This window comes from Leptinotarsa decemlineata, unplaced genomic scaffold (genome assembly GCF_025532065.1).
Source record: "Leptinotarsa decemlineata unplaced genomic scaffold, Ldec_3_MD MMD2_P_RNA_scaffold_7, whole genome shotgun sequence".
In the NCBI taxonomy this organism is placed as follows: Eukaryota; Metazoa; Arthropoda; class Insecta; order Coleoptera; family Chrysomelidae; genus Leptinotarsa; species Leptinotarsa decemlineata.
Genome location: NW_027412534.1, coordinates 2,467,847 through 2,489,054, shown reverse-complemented (window position 1 = coordinate 2,489,054; position 21,208 = coordinate 2,467,847). Strand labels below are relative to the sequence as shown.

Genomic DNA, 21,208 nt, shown 5'->3' with positions numbered 1-21,208 from the left:
TATTTTCAACTATTCTTTTTTTTTAATTATTCTTTTTTACTTGTTTCAGGGATTTCAAATCATTTTATATAATAGACAATGGAAGTCCGAACTAGTGAAATTCATCACGAAACATTGTCAATCACCTTCAATCAAGAGATATCCTTCAGAAGTTGTTAGGCACCAGAATTTGAAGCCATGTCTTATCGGCTTGCCCTTGATGAATTGCTTCATGCTGTGATGGCCATAGTATGGCTCCATTGCCTCATCAACCGAAAAGTTTGAACCTAAGGGCTGGAACATATTCTGGGAAACTCTATTTACATGATCAGCTAATGGCTGAATTTTATATATTTTGTTCTTCTGATCAATTTTATTATTATCGTTGAAGTGAAGATATCGATGGATGAGCTCAAATCTATTTCTAGACATACTATTACTGACCAAATGATTGAATGTATCTGGTTGTGTTTCCCAGTAAAGCCTTCTATATGGCACTTTACAATACCCGGATAAGAACAGAATTGCAAAGTACTTGTATAACTCATCAGAAGATAATCTAAATTCATGATCACCTTTGAAGCCTGCATATTTTTCACTTTCATCGCAAATGAATTTCATGAATTCTTCATCATAAAAAATTTTGAAAATATCGATTGGTTGCAAATTTTCATCTCTAATTGTTTGAACAAAGCTTGGTTCTGGTGTAACGGGTAATTTTGATTTTTCATTTCTTGTTTTCAAGTTGACTGTATTCCACTGACGTTTTTTGATGTTTCTTTTGATTTCTTTCTCTTTCAACTCCTTAGCGAATAAAATGGCTAGCGGTTTATTATCTTCCGAAGATTCACTGTCGGATGTTTCAAGGTCGGTATCACTAACATGTTTTTGTGGCAGTAAATTTAGTTGTGTCTTCACATCCTCATCATCAACGCTAAAAACCTCCATAGGTTCTCTGAGCACTCCCTTTCCAATGCTTCGGATGGTACCTACATCTTCTTCGTCGCTCGGAGCATCGTCTTTGCCACTATCGGCAGCATTGTTGGGAGGAAGAAGAATTAGCTCCAATTCCTGAGCATGTTGCACTTCCTCATAGTCTTCGTCATCAGAACTTAATTGTTCAAGATAATTTAGCAACTCTTCTGCATCTCGAGGATCTTCTGGGTTATAAAATTGTTTTCTGTAAAAAAGGAAAAACTAGTCACCAACGCCCAACGTATGAATATCATACAGTGACTAAGAATTGAAAAAAAATTAATAATTTTACCGAGTTGTCCCACTGCTCTTAAGGATATTACTTCTTAGTATTTACATTATGTGTATAGCGTATAAAAAATACTCTAGGACATAATTTGCAAGAATTCCACCGAAAAGAACTTACCTCAATGGCATTTTAGAACACAGTCAGTAAAAACTATCACAAAAACAACTGTAAAACCCAAATTTCACAAATCTCGCTCAACAGGCTTTGAATATAAATGAAATAAACCTTCAAAAACAGGCTCTGACAAGAACTGGTGCAGAATGCACTATATGACAATGTTTACTTAACCTCAAATGCACATGTGTTTTGTGTATGATAAATCATACGGTGGGCGTTAATGGGTTAACCTGTGACAATAAATAACCTTATAAAAAAGTATCAGCCTCTTGATTTCATAAGAAACAATTTCTTATCAAACAAAGAACATTACATGGTGGCAGCGGTGGTGGCAGCGGAAAAGTGCTATAAGGTTATGCAAGAACACTACTTGGAAAAGTGCTAGAAGGTTATCGAAATTCGTTCGAAACCAGTCGTGAAAAAAGTTCGACCGTTGAGAAAAAACGGCTAAGTTGAAAACATCGAGAATTGCACTGGCAGTTTTTGTTAAGTTTTTTTTCGTCGAAAAATGGTGTTTACGAACAATTTTCTTGGAAGAATATAAATTCTATCAGTGAATGTTGACGCAAATAAAACCTTTAATAAATTTGCGGGTTTGTGAAAAGACTTCTGTTTGGTGAATTATTTGAAGTCTGTGCATAAAAATAGGTACAGTTGAAAAAATGGGTGAACCGTTAAGAACACCTGGAGAATTTTCATTCAGAGGTGAAATCTCATCGAATTGGAAGTTGTGGAAACAACAATTTGAATTGTATTTGATGGCCAGCGAAAAAAATAGCAAGCCAGATGAAGTCAAAATTGCCATTTTATTGAGTTTGTTGGGTGTTGAAGCAATACAAATCTATAATACATTTGAATATGCACCAGAAGAAGATAAAAATAAACTGGACGTCGTTGTCGAAAAATTCGACAAGTATTGTAACCCCATCAAAAATTTGGTTTTTGAACATTATGAATTTTTCAAGAGGGATCAACTTCCTGGTGAATCATTTGATCAGTTCATTACTGCTCTTCGACAACTGGCATCGACCTGTGAATTTGTGGAAAAAGACGTTCTTCTGCGAGACAGAGTTGTGCTAGGTGTGCGTGACTCGAGGATTCAGGAAAAACTTTTACAAAAACCTGATCTTAGTTTGAACGATGCTATTACTACGTGTCGTGCGATGGAAAATAGCATGTTGACTCAAAAAGAAATCGCGAAAGTCTCTGTGAGCGTGAATGCTGTGAATAAACATTATTACAGAAATAATAGTGCAAGTGACAACAGCAATACATCTACTTCAGCATCTTTTGAGAGATTTTTCGGACAAGGGAGTGTTCCAAGAAAAAATACCCGCCATTTCGAGAAATCTGTAGGTCCGGCATCAGGAACAGATGGTAATGTAAATAAAAGATGTAATCGATGCGATGGTTTTCACCAATTCGGTAAGTGTCTTGCCTTTAATAGAATATGCAGTTTCTGTCAAAAAAAGGGACATTATAGAAAATGTTGCCCTAACAATAAATCGGGGGTGCATGAAATAGTGCAAGAAACAGATGATATTGAACATTTGAATAATGACTCTTGTGATCCTAATTTAATTGTGTGGTCTATTACCAATCAAACTGACGTTAATGGAGTGAATGGTTTGAAAAAATTAATTTCGGTGGACATTCATTGAATTTAAAAATAGACACTGGTAGCCAAGTTAATATTTTGAACTACAGTGACTTTAAAAAATTGCGAATTAGTGATAAGGCACTCAGTCGCACTAATTCGAATTTGTCATCTTATTCAGGTCATTCAATTTATGTTGTTGGACAATTATATTCGAACTGTAACTACAAATCAGTGAATAGAAAAATTTGGTTCTCTGTGTTGAGCTCCAATAAACCATGCTCGATTTTGGGACTTGACGCGATAAAGTTATTGAAAATATTACCTGGACATGAAATTGTTCGTGATGTTAGTGTAATCGAGAATAATGAATTACAATATATACTTAAATCACATGAATCTGTTTTTACTGGCATAGGTAAAATCAATCGTCAATATAGAATAACTTTGAGTGACAACGCGATTCCATGCGTGAGTGCACCGCGAAAAATTCCTATGGCCTTGAAATCGAAGGTCAAAAATAAACTAGATCAAATGGTGTTGGATAATGTAATTGTACCTGTTAATGAACCAACTGATTGGGTACATCCAATAGTAGTGGTGCCAAAACCAAATGATGATGTACGTATCTGTATGGATCCTCGTACATTGAATAAATATATCAAACGTGAGAGATTCCAGATACCGACCCAGGAAATTTTGTTTTATAATTTGGCTGGAGCCAAATATTTCACGCTCTTGGATGCTCCTCAAGCTTTTCTTCAAGTGCCTTTAACTTATGAAAGCTCTTTGTTGTGTACCATTACAACATGCTACGGTAGATTTCGGTACTGAAGGTTACCATACGGAATTTCATCAGCTCCAGAGATTTTCCAAAAATATATTCACGAAATATTAGATGATATTAGTGGCACAATCGTGTACATAGACGATATTTTAGTTTTCGGTAAAACTTTGGAAGAACACAACTTGAATTTGAAAACAGTTCTTACTAAAATCAAAGATAGTGGCTTAACTTTGAATAAAGAAAAATCCAAATTTTGTGTTGAAAAAATTCAATTTCTTGGACACATCATTAGTGAAGAAGGAATATCAGTAGATCCTACTAAGACTAAAGCTATCCAAGAAATGCACTCACCCAGAAACAAGAAAGAACTTCAAAGATTCCTTGGAATGATTACTTACCTGTCTAAATTCATACCTAACCTTTCTCAAGAGACCAATCAAGTATCAGCCAAATATTTCACGCTCTTGGATGCTTCTCAAGCTTTTCTTCAAGTGCCTTTAACTTATGAAATCTCTTTGTTGTGTACCATTACAACATGCTACGGTAGATTTCGGTACTGAAGGTTACCATACGGAATTTCATCAGCTCCAGAGATTTTCCAAAAATATATTCACGAAATATTAGATGATATTAGTGGCACAATCGTGTACATAGACGATATTTTAGTTTTCGGTAAAACTTTGGAAGAACACAACTTGAATTTGAAAACAGTTCTTACTAAAATCAAAGATAGTGGCTTAACTTTGAATAAAGAAAAATCCAAATTTTGTGTTGAAAAAATTCAATTTCTTGGACACATCATTAGTGAAGAAGGAATATCAGTAGATCCTACTAAGACTAAAGCTATCCAAGAAATGCACTCACCCAGAAACAAGAAAGAACTTCAAAGATTCCTTGGAATGATTACTTACCTGTCTAAATTCATACCTAACCTTTCTCAAGAGACCAATCAAGTATCAGCCAAATATTTCACGCTCTTGGATGCTTCTCAAGCTTTTCTTCAAGTGCCTTTAACTTATGAAATCTCTTTGTTGTGTACCATTACAACATGCTACGGTAGATTTCGGTACTGAAGGTTACCATACGGAATTTCATCAGCTCCAGAGATTTTCCAAAAATATATTCACGAAATATTAGATGATATTAGTGGCACAATCGTGTACATAGACGATATTTTAGTTTTCGGTAAAACTTTGGAAGAACACATCTTGAATTTGAAAACAGTTCTTACTAAAATCAAAGATAGTGGCTTAACTTTGAATAAAGAAAAATCCAAATTTTGTGTTGAAAAAATTCAATTTCTTGGACACATCATTAGTGAAGAAGGAATATCAGTAGATCCTACTAAGACTAAAGCTATCCAAGAAATGCACTCACCCAGAAACAAGAAAGAACTTCAAAGATTCCTTGGAATGATTACTTACCTGTCTAAATTCATACCTAACCTTTCTCAAGAGACCAATCAAGTATCAGCCAAATATTTCACGCTCTTGGATGCTTCTCAAGCTTTTCTTCAAGTGCCTTTAACTTATGAAAGCTCTTTGTTGTGTACCATTACAACATGCTACGGTAGATTTCGGTACTGAAGGTTACCATACGGAATTTCATCAGCTCCAGAGATTTTCCAAAAATATATTCACGAAATATTAGATGATATTAGTGGCACAATCGTGTACATAGACGATATTTTAGTTTTCGGTAGAAATTTGGAAGAACACAACTTGAATTTGAAAACAGTTCTTACTAAAATCAAAGATAGTGGCTTAACTTTGAATAAAGAAAAAACCAAATTTTGTGTTAAAAAAATTCAATTTCTTGGACACATCATTAGTGAAGAAGGAATATCAGTAGATCCTACTAAGACTAAAGCTATCCAAGAAATGCACTCACCCAGAAACAAGAAAGAACTTCAAAGATTCCTTGGAATGATTACCTACTTGTCTAAATTCTTACCTAACCTTTCTTAAGAGACCAATCAACTTAGAAAATTAGTAAGTGATAGAATCGTGTGGATTTGGACTGAAAATGAACAAAAGTGCTTTGACAAACTGAAACGTCTCGTGTCTTCTTCAACCACTTTGTCTTATTTTGATCCATCAAAGGAAACCGTGTTATCTGTGGATGCAAGTCCCTATGGGCTTGGTGCTTGTATATTTCAAGATAATAAACCAATCGAGTTCGCATCAGTGTCACTGACTGATACTCAAAAAAACTACAATCACATCGAAAAGGAATTGTTAGCCTTGGTCTACGGATGTGAAAGGTTCCATTACTATTTATTTGGACAAGCCTTTATCATAGAATCGGATCATCGACCATTACTAGGGTTATTAAAAAAAACCCTTAGATGAATTATCTCCTCGAATTCAGCGTTTAACACTTAAACTTCTCAGATATCAATTCACTTTAAAATACGTGCCAGGGAAAGAAATGTATGTATCAGATACATTGAGCAGAGACCCAACTTCTAACTTTCTCAAGACGGAATATTTGGAAAATAACCTCAAAGTATTCTCTATTCTAGCTACTTCACGAGAGAATGAGAAAAGGTTGCAAAAAGCTATTTCAGAAGACGAATCATTACAAAAATTGAAATTTTTTGTGCTACAGGGTTGGCCTGATCACAAAAGTAAGGTACCAAATGATGCCAAAAAATTTTGGCCGATAAGAAACGATATTTTTCTTCAACATGACATTTTGTTTTATGAAAAACGTGTTATTATCCCAGAGTGTTTGAAAGATGAACTGCTAGGAGTGATTCATCAATCACATCAAGGAATCGTTTCATGCAAAAAACGAGCTCAAGATTTAATATATTATCCGGGATTAAGAGATGACATCGAGAAAATGGTGTCAAAATGTAATATTTGCCAAAAATATGCAAAAAGTAATCAAAGACAGCCTTTAACGCCTCATGAAATTCCAGAATATCCATGGTGGAAAGTGGGCATTGATTTCATGTGTTTAAATAACTCAAACTTCTTGGTTTTGGTTGATTATTTTAGTGAGTTTGAAATTTTTTCTGATAATGGGCCTCCATTCAACTCTTATGAATTTGAAAATTTTGCGAAAAAATATGGAATTCAGCTGTCCACTTCAAGTCCTCATTATGCACGTTTTAATGGCATGGTAGAACGCATGATTCAAACAATAAAGAATCTTTTGCGCAAATCAATTGAAGATAAACAGGACCCATTCCTTGCGGTATTGAACTATAATACAATCGCAAAACAGGACATACCTTCTCCTAGTGAACTTCTCATGGGAAGAAAACTGAGATCTACACTTCCAGTAGTTAAAGAAATATTGAAACCTCACTTCTCATTGGAAGGGGTAAGGAATAAATTATATGAAAGACAAAATTTGCAAAAACAATATTATGATGCGGGAACTAAAGAAATGCCCGAGCTTGATATATACCAACCTGTAACAGTCCAAAAACATATTAGAGAATGGGAGCCTGGAATTATAACTAACAAATCAGAAAATGATGATTACAATGTTCTCATCAACGGAACGGAGTATAGAAGAAATAAACAATCATTCAGACCATCTGTTTCTCCCAAGCAGGATGAATCTATTCCCGAAAAGTATCCAGATGTGGAAGATCCTATTCCAGGAACAAGTCAAGATAATACGATGTGTTCTGGGGAAACAATGTCTGCCTCGAACTCAAGTTCCAGTCATTACCAAACGAGTAGTGGTAGAATCGTTAAGCCCCCACAAAGATTAAATTTATCTTGGAATAATTTTATAATGTATCCTTTTTTTTATTTTGAAAGGGGCGTGTAATGTATGTAGAAATATATACTTTGAGAACAGTCTGACAACGTTGCAAAATTAGTATACTTTACAGCCTCGATGTGAACACACACTATATATTAACCTGTGACAATAAATAACCTTATAGAAAAGTATCAGCCTCTTGATTTCATAAGAAACAATTTCTTATCAAACAAAGAACCTAATAGTTGATCAAAATTGAAAAACACACCTCTAGCGTTAACGGTGTACACTTTCAGTATATATACTGAAAGGTTAAGGACATTTATGACAATAATTGCCTCAAGAACATAATATTACCATACAATTTATAATATTGTATTTTTGCATCTATTGCAATATTTACATGAAGATCGACCTTTGACCCCCGTCTACCATAGCCCATAGCCCCTCTTTTTCTTTTTTTCCTGTCAGTCCTCTCACTCTTTTCCTTACTCAAATCAGGCTAGCCATCATTTATAATTGCGATTTCCCCAACTTTCAACCGTCTTTCATCGACGAACTTGAACCCGGGGAAATCTACACGTCAAATTCCCTCTGAAATTAATATTTGTCATACAAGTGCTTGGAGATATCTTGAAAAAATCAGTTCAAAATGTTACTAAATACAGATATCTCAAAAATTGCATCCAGGTGATCCGGAAAGGCGATTAGAATTTTGTAATTTGCTGATAAGAAAACATATGTAGCATAAACAAACCCAGGCAGTTCCGAGAAATTCAACCTCAAATGCGATTTAGTATTAACGTGTGAGCAGGAATTTACAAAGATAGAATGTTGGGTTAGGAGATAGGAGAAACCTATCACCAGTTTTTAATGGCGATTTTCGAAAACTATTTGCATAATCTACCTTTGGCTAGCTATAACATCTGGTTTCAACATGGTGCTGCACCGCACAGTACCAGACGAGTATCTAATTATACTTGACTGAAAAATTTGATGATAAATGGATAGGGAATAATGGGTCGGTGAGATGGCCAGCAAGGTGTCCAAACTTGAGTGTTATGCATACATTCGTACGGGGTACACTGAAAAATAGAGTATATGGTCAGATGTAATATCAAAATATTGAGGACCTTCAACACAGCATTGTTAAGGCTGATTTAAAGATTACGTACCGCTAACGCCCACCGAACCGTAAAAACATAAAGGTTCAGATTAACATGCTTTCATTCATAAATGCCACTCCACAAACTCGCCGACGTATCCGTAATGTAAGAGATGGTCATAGTTCATCCCTTGCGGAACTATTCCTTACGGACAACCAATCAGAGCACGAAATTTCTGTTTTCAACAGTTGACAGTTTACGTCATGTATCTATCAGATGTCTGTTTTCGATTTTGTGGTTAGTTTGTTTGATATTTTATGGTTTTATACTCATTTTTGTATATTTGAAAAAATTTCTGGATAATTTTTCATTGGTAAAAATGTGGTTGCGTAGAATCCGCGAATTATTCTGTCTGCATTTAAAAGTCTTGCCTTTAATTTCCTAGATTTCCTTTTCTTTCATCAGCGCACTTGCCAATAATAATAAATAGGTGGATAATAAAAGATAATTATTATTGACAATAATTTTGAAACTTTCAAAACAAATCTCTTTGTAGTTGATCTGTACTTAAACTATAAGCCCAACTTTAGAGAGTTCGGAAAATTGAGGAGAAGAGGAAATAATCGTGCAGTGAATAATATTTGAAGAAGGGCGCAGTTGTATTATCATGAACAAGACCAGCATTTGTTGTGATTTACTTTTGTCTTTACATTTCAGTTAATTATTGATATTTGTTCAAAGTTATATTTTCATTGAAAAGGAAACAATGTCTAATTTACCTCATACACATCTCATTTATAAAATTTTGATTATTGATTCTGTCTTCGTATTTTTTCATTGGCTTTCAAACGAACCAAACTCGGTGAGATTTTGAAACCATAACTGAAACACAGTTTGATGTGGTTGTCGTCTTTCAGGATACAAGTTTAAGTACATTATCGATGTCCCAACACTGTTTCTATCGTATTTGTAAAAAATTTGCATCATATCTCTTTTTTCTTCATTCGTGAACGCCATTTTTCGCCAAAAATTGAAGGATTTGTACAATAACAAAATGTCATTGAGTCTACCAAATTGAAAGTCAAATTTAGAAACATCAAAGTCAAAGCCCAGTATGATAAATGATAAATTTTTTTCAATATCTTCAAGTTTTCAAAAAAGAATGATAATTTATAATACATCATTGGAAAGGTGGAATCAGGTTCTATTCAAAACATGAAAAATCCAATGTAGTACGCATAAAAGATTATGATTATGGTGGCCAGAAGACGAACCGTCGGATAGCAAATCTGAAAACAACATTATGTAGCAGAAAAAAGTGGCAATGTGGAAGTGAAATTAATTTTTGAATCCTTCGAAAAATAAATCTAGAAATAAAAATAAAAACCATTTTCCGAAATTTCTGTTTCTTACGGATATCTCCGGATGTACTCGGAATTTCAGAACTTTCTCAACGGCCTATTATCAATCAGGTGAATGCGCAACTTTACCCCAATTCTTCGTATCTCTTATAGTTTCCGAGATCCCAACGGTGAGGATCGAATTTGAAACACCCTGTATAGGGCTCCTAACATTTGTTCTGCATAATATTTTATATTTGAAGAAATTATTTCCAAATATAGTCTGATAAAGTTATCACTGATGTGGTTAATGATCAGTGAAATTTACAATAATATAAACATATAACTCAGATAACTGAATGGGATAATACTACTATTTCAACATCAAAATAAGGAGGATTAAAGTTCGTGACACATTGATAGGTTTGCTACGCGTATAATATATTTTTACCAAACCTGTGGCAAATTTTCAATAATAACATCCATCTCAAATTGAATCTGGGTAAAGAAGTTTATTCATATAATAGTTTTGTTTTCTAAATAGGTTTGAACCATCCTTGATTATTTTTCTCTCATACAGAATGTTTCCACAGTTTTGAATTTGACACACAATATCAACTGATGCTTTGTCATTTTCATTCACGATACAGCACGTTGTTGTCTTCATCATTTTTTCTGATATGCCTAATTTTCAAATATCTCATTAGCTTGCTGTGATAATAATTGTATCATATTCACCTCACTCACCATATCGAGTTTCAAATGATTTCTTTTCGATTCCCCATCTGAAAATTGTGCTCGAAGGACTGAGATTTTCGTCAAATTCAGAGTCAATTACCTACCTTCCTGAATAATTATTTTGTAAATAAAAACGCCGAATGAATTGTATTTATGTTAGATCGGAAACTTTTCATCATTTCATTGTAACATCTGTTTTTTTTTCCATTCTTCATTTTTTTTATGATAGAAATTGCCCACAAGTATATCAAAAAAAGTATTGAACCATTTGTGAACGATATTCTTCATTTTCAGGACTACCAAAATACGATGGACATTTGCGACTCAGAGAGCTCTAGAAATTGCAGGAGGTATATTTTTCCTCAACTTCGTAGTTGGTAGATTTTTGCTACCGAGCTGTGAAGAATTTGGAATAAGAAAGTTTCACAGGACCGAAGTTTTTGTTATAATTCTCAGAAACTGCTTCTTTGGTATCTTATTTTATTTAACTGGCTTTTATTTATTGTTTCATTCGGTACAAAACTTGTTTGCGGAATTACTGTGCTTTGGAGATAGACTGTTTTATGACGAATGGTGGAACTGTACACATTTTTCACAGTTTTTCAGAAGATGGAACTTACTTGTTCACGATTGGTTATATAAATACCTCTATGAAGATGTATACGAATATGTTGTAGAGAACAAGAATGTTGCAAAAATACTAACTTTCCTGATCTCAGCTGTGGTTCATGAGTGGGCTCTGACCTATATTCTTGGATATTTTTTTCCAGGTCTCTCCATATATTATTTAGGGTTCCTTTTATATATTCTTTTAGAAAAAAAACAACAAAATAACAGTACTTTCAAAATCTCGTTTCGTATAGGATTAACTACTGGAATTGGTATTTTGATTAGTGTATACATGTTGGAATATTTCGCCAGAATCAATATGAAAAAAAATTACAATTCAATTGGAAATTTTTATTTACCAAATTTTTTGATTTGTGACTGCATCAACTGATTCAGTTGATCTTACATATTATTTGTTGAATGTATTGTTTGTTTCCATGCAAAATAAATATTTGTTCAAAAAACAAAAATCTTTATGAAGTTATTGAGAATGACATCACGATAGTGAAGGACTGGTTTGACTCAAATCTCTTGAGCTTGAATTTATCAAAAACAAAAGTAGTGTCCTATCGTTGCCAAATTCCAGCCGTACATCTAAATAATATTCAAATATATAACGTACCAGCTTCTAAATTCCTTGGCTTGTTCATTGACAATAGTTTGAAATTCAACAATCATGTAGATACTTTGAAATCGAAGCTCTCCTCTGGATGTTATGCCATACGAGTAACTGCATTTGAGCTCGGATCTGCAGAAGCTAGAATGGTTTATCATTCCCTTTTTGAACCACACCTCCGTTATGGTATTTGCTTTTGGGGTGTGTGTTCTACCACATGCCTTCAATCAGTATTACTAATACAAACACGTGCAATACGATGCATATGCAAAGCCAAGCGTAGGGACTCTTGTCGACCTCTTTTTGCCTCTAAGAAAATCCTAACTGTGGTCTCCCTATTTATATACGAGACAATCTGCCTTGTCTTCAAAAATAGGGTATTGTTTAACAACTTGGACGCGCCAATGTATCAAACCAGGCAAAGATTCAGCTTTGAATTACCGCTGCCTTCTTCGTCGCTAGTTAAAGATTCCATTATTTACAACGGTCTTAAAATGTTCAATCACCTTCCTCAAGCTATAAGAACCATAAATGACCTTAGAGCTCTCAAAAAAAAGTTGAAAGACTTGCTCTCTGGGAGACCTTATTATAGCTTAGCAGAATTCTATGATGATAATTTTAATTGGGAAGACTAACTGTGATATCTATGGTATTTTATTGATTTCATTTCATTCAATTTAGTTTAAATTGATTTATTTACATTTTGTTGACCATGTTCTTATATCCTGAACGTTTGTTATTATTTACATGTCTCTTTTCATTTCATGTTATAACCTACTTTTAGTGATTTTACTTTTGTGATTTCATGTATATGTTATTTATATTTCGCACAAGGCTTTGTCAATAAGAATTTATTCTTCAGACAATAAAGTATATTAAAAAAAAAACTTCGGAGACTAGAATACTCATAACCTAAAGTTTTTGAAGATCGTTGAAAATTGAAGTGAAATTGTCCAAATTGTTGAGGGAAACTGATCCAAATGAAATATACAGTGCATTTTTTCCCTTACCCCTTATTTTTTGAACGGATCAACTCAAAAAAAAATGATGCATGAATACTTTATTTTAAAGTGAAATTGACAGATGAAACTTTCAAGATGGTGACTGGACATATGAGATAATTCACATCATTTCATAGTTCCTGACGAATACTTCATAACCTTCATACTTCATATGAAGTCAGTTTCATCACCTATTAAAAAATGGCGAATATTCAATAATTTCCTGAAGACAAACACATTAATATCGATATTTCTAGAAATATTCCTTTTTATCTGTCATATAGCAATCCCAACAACGCGATGAGGTTTGTTAAGTTTTTTTTTGTTTATAATAATGACGAAAAATGTCAGTACGACAATGAACATCATTGTTGAGTTAGAATATTCTCATTCAGTTTTCGGTTTCACTAGGTGCCACGTCAACAATCTTTGAACTGGTCAATTCTCGTTCATTGGAAGGAAAAATTGTAGAGATTTTTATTTACGGTGCGACGCGTAACTTTCACGTGACCTAAAGGATTTTCAATAAACGTTTTCCGAATCGTCCTATCTGTAGAAAATATTTGAGGGAACTTGTATCCAAATCCACAACTACCGGTAGTGTACATAACAAAAAGCCCCCAGGTCATCCGTCCATTCCGGAAGAACAGCAAGTTCAAATAAATCAGTGAGACGGTAGTAAATCCTGAACAGTCTACTCATTCCGTAGCGAATAGTTCTGAGGTGTCTCTTTCTACTGCTGTGTGGAGACTCTTGAAGAGAAATAGGTATCATCCATACAAAATTTGAATGGTACACCAATTAACTGAAGATAACCTTGATCGAAGACAGCATTCTGCGAAATCATGACGAAAACCATTGCAAGGCATCCTACCTATCTCCACAATACTTGTTTTAGTGACGAATGTACTTTTTTTTTCAACGGAAATGTTCACAGACAAAATTGCCGTTATTGGAGTGACACCAACCCTCACATTTTCTGAGAAACACATACTCAATATCCAGAAAAAAATTAACGTTTGGGCAGGAATATTGGGAAACCAATAGGATCACTATTTATTGATCAAAATTTAACAGGGGAACTCAATTTGAATATGCTGGAAACTACTGTTGACCCTCTCATCACTGAAATTGTCGAAGCGAATCCTAATAAATTCAATATGGATATTGTATTCCAACAAAATGGAGCACCACCACATTACTCCAGACAAGTAAGAAACTATTTGGATACTACTTTTCCCGGTCGTTGAATTGACCTTCGAGGTCCTATAAAATTGCCAGCCTGTTCGCCAGATTTGACACCTTTGGACTTTTTTCATTGGGCTATTTGAAGCAAAAGCTGTACGGAACTGAATCTGCTTCAATATTGGATATACGGCACAGAATAATAAGTATTTGTAGAGATATTGACGTTACTGTATTCGAAAATGTTTGGCGTGAAATATTGGATAGGCTGTTCATATGTCAAGAAATTCAAAGCAACCATTTCGTGCATCTTCTGAACTGACCTCAAGCTTATTACCTCATATCATGTAGTTGAATGTCAATGTATTCAGGTTGGACGATAGCAAGTGAAAATCGGTGGTTCAAGCCCTAGTCTGAACGATCGATTTTCATTTACTATCGTCCAACCCGTGCTAAGAATTACATGTTGAAAGGTAAGACTTTGTTAATCCTTAGCTCGCAGAAGTTTCGACTTCTTAGGGTTGTCGTTCGTAGGGGTGCGACAGCTGGTTAACGGAAAAACAGATTTCAAACAGAATTATTTAAAGTTCCGTCATTTCGTAGTAGTTGAAAGTATTGACATTATATTCTAGGATTGTGAAATATTTGGCAGGAGATTCGAAAGGATGTGTCACAAGAAAGTTTCATCTGTCAATTTCACTTCAGAATAAAGTATTCAGGCATTAATTTCATTACCCCAAATTTCAAATTTTTGAGTTGAACCGTTCGAAATATAAAATGGGGGACATTAAATAAATGCACTGTATACCATCTGCAATTAAAGTTTTTTCAAACCATGCAATTTTTCAAAAAACATGTTGACGATATTTCCACTTCCATTCTAACAAATAAAAAATCAGATGGTAGCCACTTTTCCCAGTTCACCCTGGAAGTGAAAAAAAACCATTTGTTTATTGAAGAAGCAACCCGATTTTCAAAAGTAGATTGATATCAAACCAACTTAGATATTTTAAAATTATTACTCAAAACATAATTTTCACAAGGAAATCAACATCACAAGAGTCTGAAAGTCGTAGAGAGCATTTAACTGAGTTCCATAAGAGAAATCTCCAATTTAAATCAGGAATTTTCTGTTAAAAATTATTTTCCATGAGGTAAGGGTTCCGAAAAATAATCAATGAGAAAGGTTCCTCTCCTCAAAATACCAAGGCAAACATAAAATATTATGAAATTCCATAAGTGGCAAATATTTCTGAAAATTTGGTTTGTTACTTAATGATAAACAAATCAATTTGGCCTTTTCCTTTGAAAATACTGCTGTAGAATATTCTCTCTCTAAACAGAAAACTGAAGCATCGCTAGATACATAATCTAACATAGTTCACAAGTTAAACTGTAAAAATTGTTCCAAGTGCTATGTTGGCAGTTATATCAAGACTTGGGTTTTGGAACACGAGAAATTCCGAAAAACTTAATATCAAAAACCCCACAGTCCTTGTTGATCAAGAAAGAAAGCATGAGCACATTTTTGAATTTAAACATCCGACGATTGTACAACCATATGCATCTACAAAACTTTTTTGCGGAATTATTCATATGATCAAACAAGAGAGTTTCAATATCAGGACTAATGTTGATGGCCTGCATACTTCATATTTCGAATCGAACAGTGAAATCTGTTAAATAAAATCTGTTTGAAATCTGTTTTTCCGTTAATCAGCTGTCGCCCCCATACGAACGACAACTCTCAGAAGTTGGGAAACTTGTGCGAGCTAAGGACTAACGAGGTCTTACCTTTTAACGTGTGATTCCTGATACCCAAATAGTTTCTTTTTTTTTCATCTAATTCTTATTAATCTGTTTTATTTAAATTGCCCTGCTCCAATACAAAACCTACTCCAATACAAATCATCTGAAGGAACAATTCGTACGTTACTGGACTGAAACCCACCAGAAAACAACTACTGTCCTGGCTAATACCACATCAGTTTTCAATCGAATCGAATAAAAATCAGTAAACTTGTAGCCATCTTGGAGCCGCCATTTTGATTTTAGTAATCTTGACTATTAATTCTAGCTTCAAAAACCCCCACAAACCAATTTTTAATAAAATGAGACCATAACCATATATCACGTCCATTTTGTTTTCTTTTTCTGTAACAAAAATTTCCTAATGCATTGTCAAGAAAATTATGAACATCTGCCGAATTTCAACAAGAAGTTGAACAAATTTCACACAGGATTTGTACAGAACAAACAGAAAAGGGAGCGAGTCAATGAAGGGTAATAAAAATCATGGCCCAAAAAGCACCTGTATACCAATTTCAAATGGAATCAGACCATAAATCACCCAGCCTATCCGCCATCTTGAATCTTGTAGAAATATCTAGTCTTCCACTTCGAAATACCAATTTTTAATAGAATCGGAATTGAATCACAAAACTCTACATCTGTCATGAATTTTGATAAAAATCTTTCAATTCACCAAACTCAACCTCTGTTTCTTCTATTGTAAATGTCGTTAAATCATTGTCACTCGAATTATGTATCCCTGCCAAAATTCAAGAAAATTGAATAAGTGGAATTGCTTCGAAACGATACACCTCAAAATCTATACTTGGTTATTATTTCAGTAAATCTGATATTTCGAACATCTGAATGCAAACTATATCTCGGATTCAATTCAGGTCAACATTATTTCATTCATATTTTTTTTGCACTTTAATCAATGAAAGTTTCACTTTCCTTTCGATGAAGGCGCCGCATTACGGGATACAATTTCAGAATTTCCAGTAAAAACAGTATAGATGGCTCTGGCAACATCCATTCAATGCTTTTTACATTGTGGTTGACCGACCATAAATCTTTAGACCAGGGGTCTCCAAACTTTGAAGCCTTCGGACCATAATGGTTGTTTCAGATTGTTCCAAGGGCCAATTTTTCCACTTCGAAATACCAATTTTTAATAGAATCGGAATTGAATCACAAAACTCTACATCTGTCATGAATTTTGATAAAAATCTTTCAATTCACCAAACTCAACCTCTGTTTCTTCTATTGTAAATGTCGTTAAATCATTGTCACTCGAATTATGTATCCCTGCCAAAATTCAAGAAAATTGAATAAGTGGAATTGCTTCGAAACGATACACCTCAAAATCTATACTTGGTTATTATTTCAGTAAATCTGATATTTCGAACATCTGAATGCAAACTATATCTCGGATTCAATTCAGGTCAACATTATTTCATTCATATTTTTTTTGCACTTTAATCAATGAAAGTTTCACTTTCCTTTCGATGAAGGCGCCGCATTACGGGATACAATTTCAGAATTTCCAGTAAAAACAGTATAGATGGCTCTGGCAACATCCATTCAATGCTTTTTACATTGTGGTTGACCGACCATAAATCTTTAGACCAGGGGTCTCCAAACTTTGAAGCCTTCGGACCATAATGGTTGTTTCAGATTGTTCCAAGGGCCAATTTTTGCCCTCAACTATATTTCTGGACTAGGATAGTCGCAAAGTGCGTGACCTAAACAAACTTACGCTTTTTTTGCATTTCAATTATTATTTTGTATTGTGACACTTAACGACATCTAGTGGCGAGTAGTGGTACTATGCACTATCTTTTTCATCTACCCGCTAATTGAATATTTTGTAATTGATTATTTGGAATTACCGCGTTGATTCGAGAAAGTTCTGGTTCTAGCTAGTGTATTCCGATCACCTCGAGATGGCAGTAATAATTGCATATGAAAAGGATAGCGGCGCAACTGCGAGTTAGTCTGCGTAGAAGAGGCGAAGGAAGCGAAACTATCTATTGTGAAATAAAGTAACACCCGTCAATAAAAGTATTCTGATTTGACTTATTGTTTTCATGTGTATTCGTTAGTATGGAAAAAAAGCGAAAAATCGACAGTGAATGCAGAATGTTCCAAGAAAAATGGAACTTCAGGGCGCTATGTTTAATTTGTAATTAAACCATAGCTGTTCTCAAAGACTATTACATTAAACGACACTATGAATCGAAACATTTCAAAAGTTACTCCAAGTATACAGGAAGTTCCATAAGGAAAAATGTGAAGCAATCTTTGTTTACCAAAGAGAATACTGAACAAGAGTCTGCAACTCGCGCCAGCTTTCGTGTGGCTCTTGAAATCGGAAAACGTGGCAAACCATTCACCGATGGAGGAATGATAAAAGAATGCTTGATTGCAGTAGCCGAAGAAATATGCCCCGAAAAGGTAAATTTATTTAAAAGTGTCAGTTTGTCACCAAACACAGTGGCTCGGAGGGTGCAAGACATTGCAGAAAATATATCATCTCAACTGTCTGACAAAAATGGACATCATGAGTGGTTGTCTCTATAGTCCGTTCATAATTTGTCGATAACACAAAATGAGGGCCCAAGTCATAAAACGGTTGTAAAACTCGTAAAATCATAGGCGGAGGTTCCCGAGGTGTTTATTCATTAAATATAAAGCTTCAGTTTATATTCGAAACTTGCCTTGAAAGGGTGAAGTTGTTACGAACGAAAATAATTTTTGGTTTAGTACATTTTTTAATCGCATTTAATTTACGGCTCGTTGGTGTTTCGGCGTCTACGGCAGTAATTAACGTCTCTAATATTTATTTTGCGAATTTTGTGCAGTGCATGAGTAACTTTTTTTTATATTCCTACAAACATATACGTACCTTTCGTTCCTGCTTGTTTTGTTTGATTGCTTGCGATGGCTTTGTCATCATCATCAACATCATCAAGTTTTACACCGGTACTGTTGCGTACAGTCAGTAAGTCTGTCCATTCACCAACAGAGAAGACTATTGTTTTGAACGTTCACGATGCTCTGGTTTCTCAGAATCCCCCAAACATTGTTCAGAACATAATCAAGAGTTGTGCCAACATGACGGGCGTAGGGGAGTCAACAATATATAGGTTCCTATCAGAAAGAAAAAAAAAGGTATAGCTAACCCAAATACAAACGAATACTCAAAGAGGGGGAGAAAACCTATTGAAATTGATGAATTTGCCAAAAATGGTATTCGAAGGAAAATTCACGAATTTTTTTATAAAAAAGAAATACCCAACTTAAACAAAATTTTACAAGAAGTTAGAGACGACCCGGATTTGCCTCATGTCGGACGAACCAAATTGTGGCAAGTTTTAAAAGAATTGAATTTCCGGTGGGAGAAATCAGACCGAAAATCACTTTTGATTGACCGGGAAGAGATAATATGTTGGAGAAGAAAGTATCTAAGAATTATACGAAAATTTCGGGCTGAAGGAAGGCCAATTTACTATCAGAACGAAACGTGGGTAAACGCAGGTCATACTCTCACAAAAATTTGGACAGATAAAAATATATCAAGCTCCAGGCAAGCCTTTATGGAAGGTTGGTCTACTGGTATTTCCCCACCCTCTGGTAAAGGCAGTAGATTAATAGTTTCTCACATTGGCAGTGAAAAAGTATTTGCTAAGCATGGTTTGTTGGAATTTGAATCCAAAAGCACAAAAGACTATCACGAGGAGATGACAGCTGATGTTTTCGAATAGTATTTTGAGCAGATGATTGAACATATACCACCAAACTCAATTATAGTATTAGATAATGCACCTTATCATTCACGACTAGTTGAAAGACTTCCAACGACTGGGTGGAAGAAACAGGATATCATTGACTGGCTGCGGAATAAGTCCCTGCTTTACGAAGATGGAATGGTTAAAGCAGAACTTTTAAAAATTGCCCGGCAACACAAATCTAAGTTCAAGAAATACGTAGTTGACAAAATGGCGGAAAGACGAAACATCACAGTCCTTAGACTTCCACCCTACCACTGCGAATTAAATCCAATTGAACTCATTTGGGCACAAATGAAAAGCTATGTGGCTAGAAAAAATACGTCATATAAAATACAAGCTGTACGTGAATTGTTATATGAGTCTTTACAACATATTACAGAACAAAATTGGCGAGATGCAGTAAGACATGCAATAGAAGAAGAACAAAACATGTGGGATCTTGACAATATAATTGATGTGACTGTAGAGACACAACCGCTAATTATTAACCTGCAAGACGACTCGGATTCCGAAGATGATCCTGTTTATTTTGAATTTGAATAGTTTTGTGAGTAATCGTAGTTTATATCATTTAAAAATAGGTATTAATTGAATAAATGTATCTTTTACAAATTGCAAGTAACTTATTATTTTTGAATAAAATAAAGAAATTTCTTTAAAATAAAAATACAGTTTATAGTACCTACAGTTTAAGAATATTAATATATTTATATATTTAAAGTAACTAATGTTTAATTCATATACTATACGACACTGGTCACTCATTTCCACTCAAAGTACCTACATAATCGGATTAAAAGTTTTATAGCTGTATTGTATTTCTTCAGAGACAAGGTGGGTTAGTCGAAAACATCTTAAACTGCCAGTTTAAGTTTGGTTTTTGTTATTATATCATATTAGCTGTCCTCTCTGTATTTCAGTTCTCTAATGAGGGTCAAACTTGCAGTGAGCTATCAACAAATTATGAACGGACTATAGCATTGGATAAGTCAACGGATGTGTCAGACACTCAGGTGTTGATTTTCATTCGCGGAGTAGATAAAAGCTATGAAGTGTATGAAGAACTTTTTGATATTGATAGTATTCACGGCACGACAACTGGGGCAGATATTTTTAAGGGAGTTGAAAATACCATTAATAAAAAGAACCTTCGATGAAGAAATTTGAAATCTATAACAACTGATGGAGGCAAAAATGTGTATGGTAAAAATAAAGGAGCGGTTGCACTTGTGTCAAAGGCTGTAGAAAATGATGGTGGTTCAAATTCATTAGTCTTTTACATTGTATTAATCATCAACAGTCCTTGTGCGGAAAATGTTTGGATATGTCTGAAGTTCTAAAACCAGTCCTATCAGTTGTTTACTTCATCAGATCCACTGGGCTGAATCACCGATAATTCCGCGAGTTTATTCAACAGATTGGAGAAAATGATTCACCATATCATACTGCCGTACGCTGGCTTAGTTGCGGAAAAGTCCTTAAGCGCTTTTTTGAACATCGAGCAGAGATCGAAATTTTTTTCAATGAGAAGCAGCGCCCTTTTTTGTCGATTCAGAAA

At 34.5% G+C, this 21,208-nt stretch overlaps 1 protein-coding gene across 2 annotated transcripts in view; it reads left to right on the top strand.

Moving 5' to 3' along the window:
* LOC111513203 (sterol O-acyltransferase 1) overlaps positions 1-18,852 on the top strand; it is a 47,851-nt gene extending 28,999 nt beyond the window's left edge. The window contains exons 1-2 of one of the 2 annotated variants that reach the window (XR_012464241.1): positions 1,154-10,418; positions 10,949-11,082. Coding sequence is in view for 1 of the 2 variants with exons in the window: in XM_074170189.1 (XP_074026290.1) it covers positions 10,949-11,654 (706 nt within the window). In the remaining variant the exon portion in view is untranslated. Of the gene's footprint in view, positions 1-1,153; positions 10,419-10,948 lie in introns of those variants that run through there. The other variant, XM_074170189.1, reaches the window with a different exon arrangement.
* Positions 18,853-21,208: the final 2,356 nt, after the last annotated feature.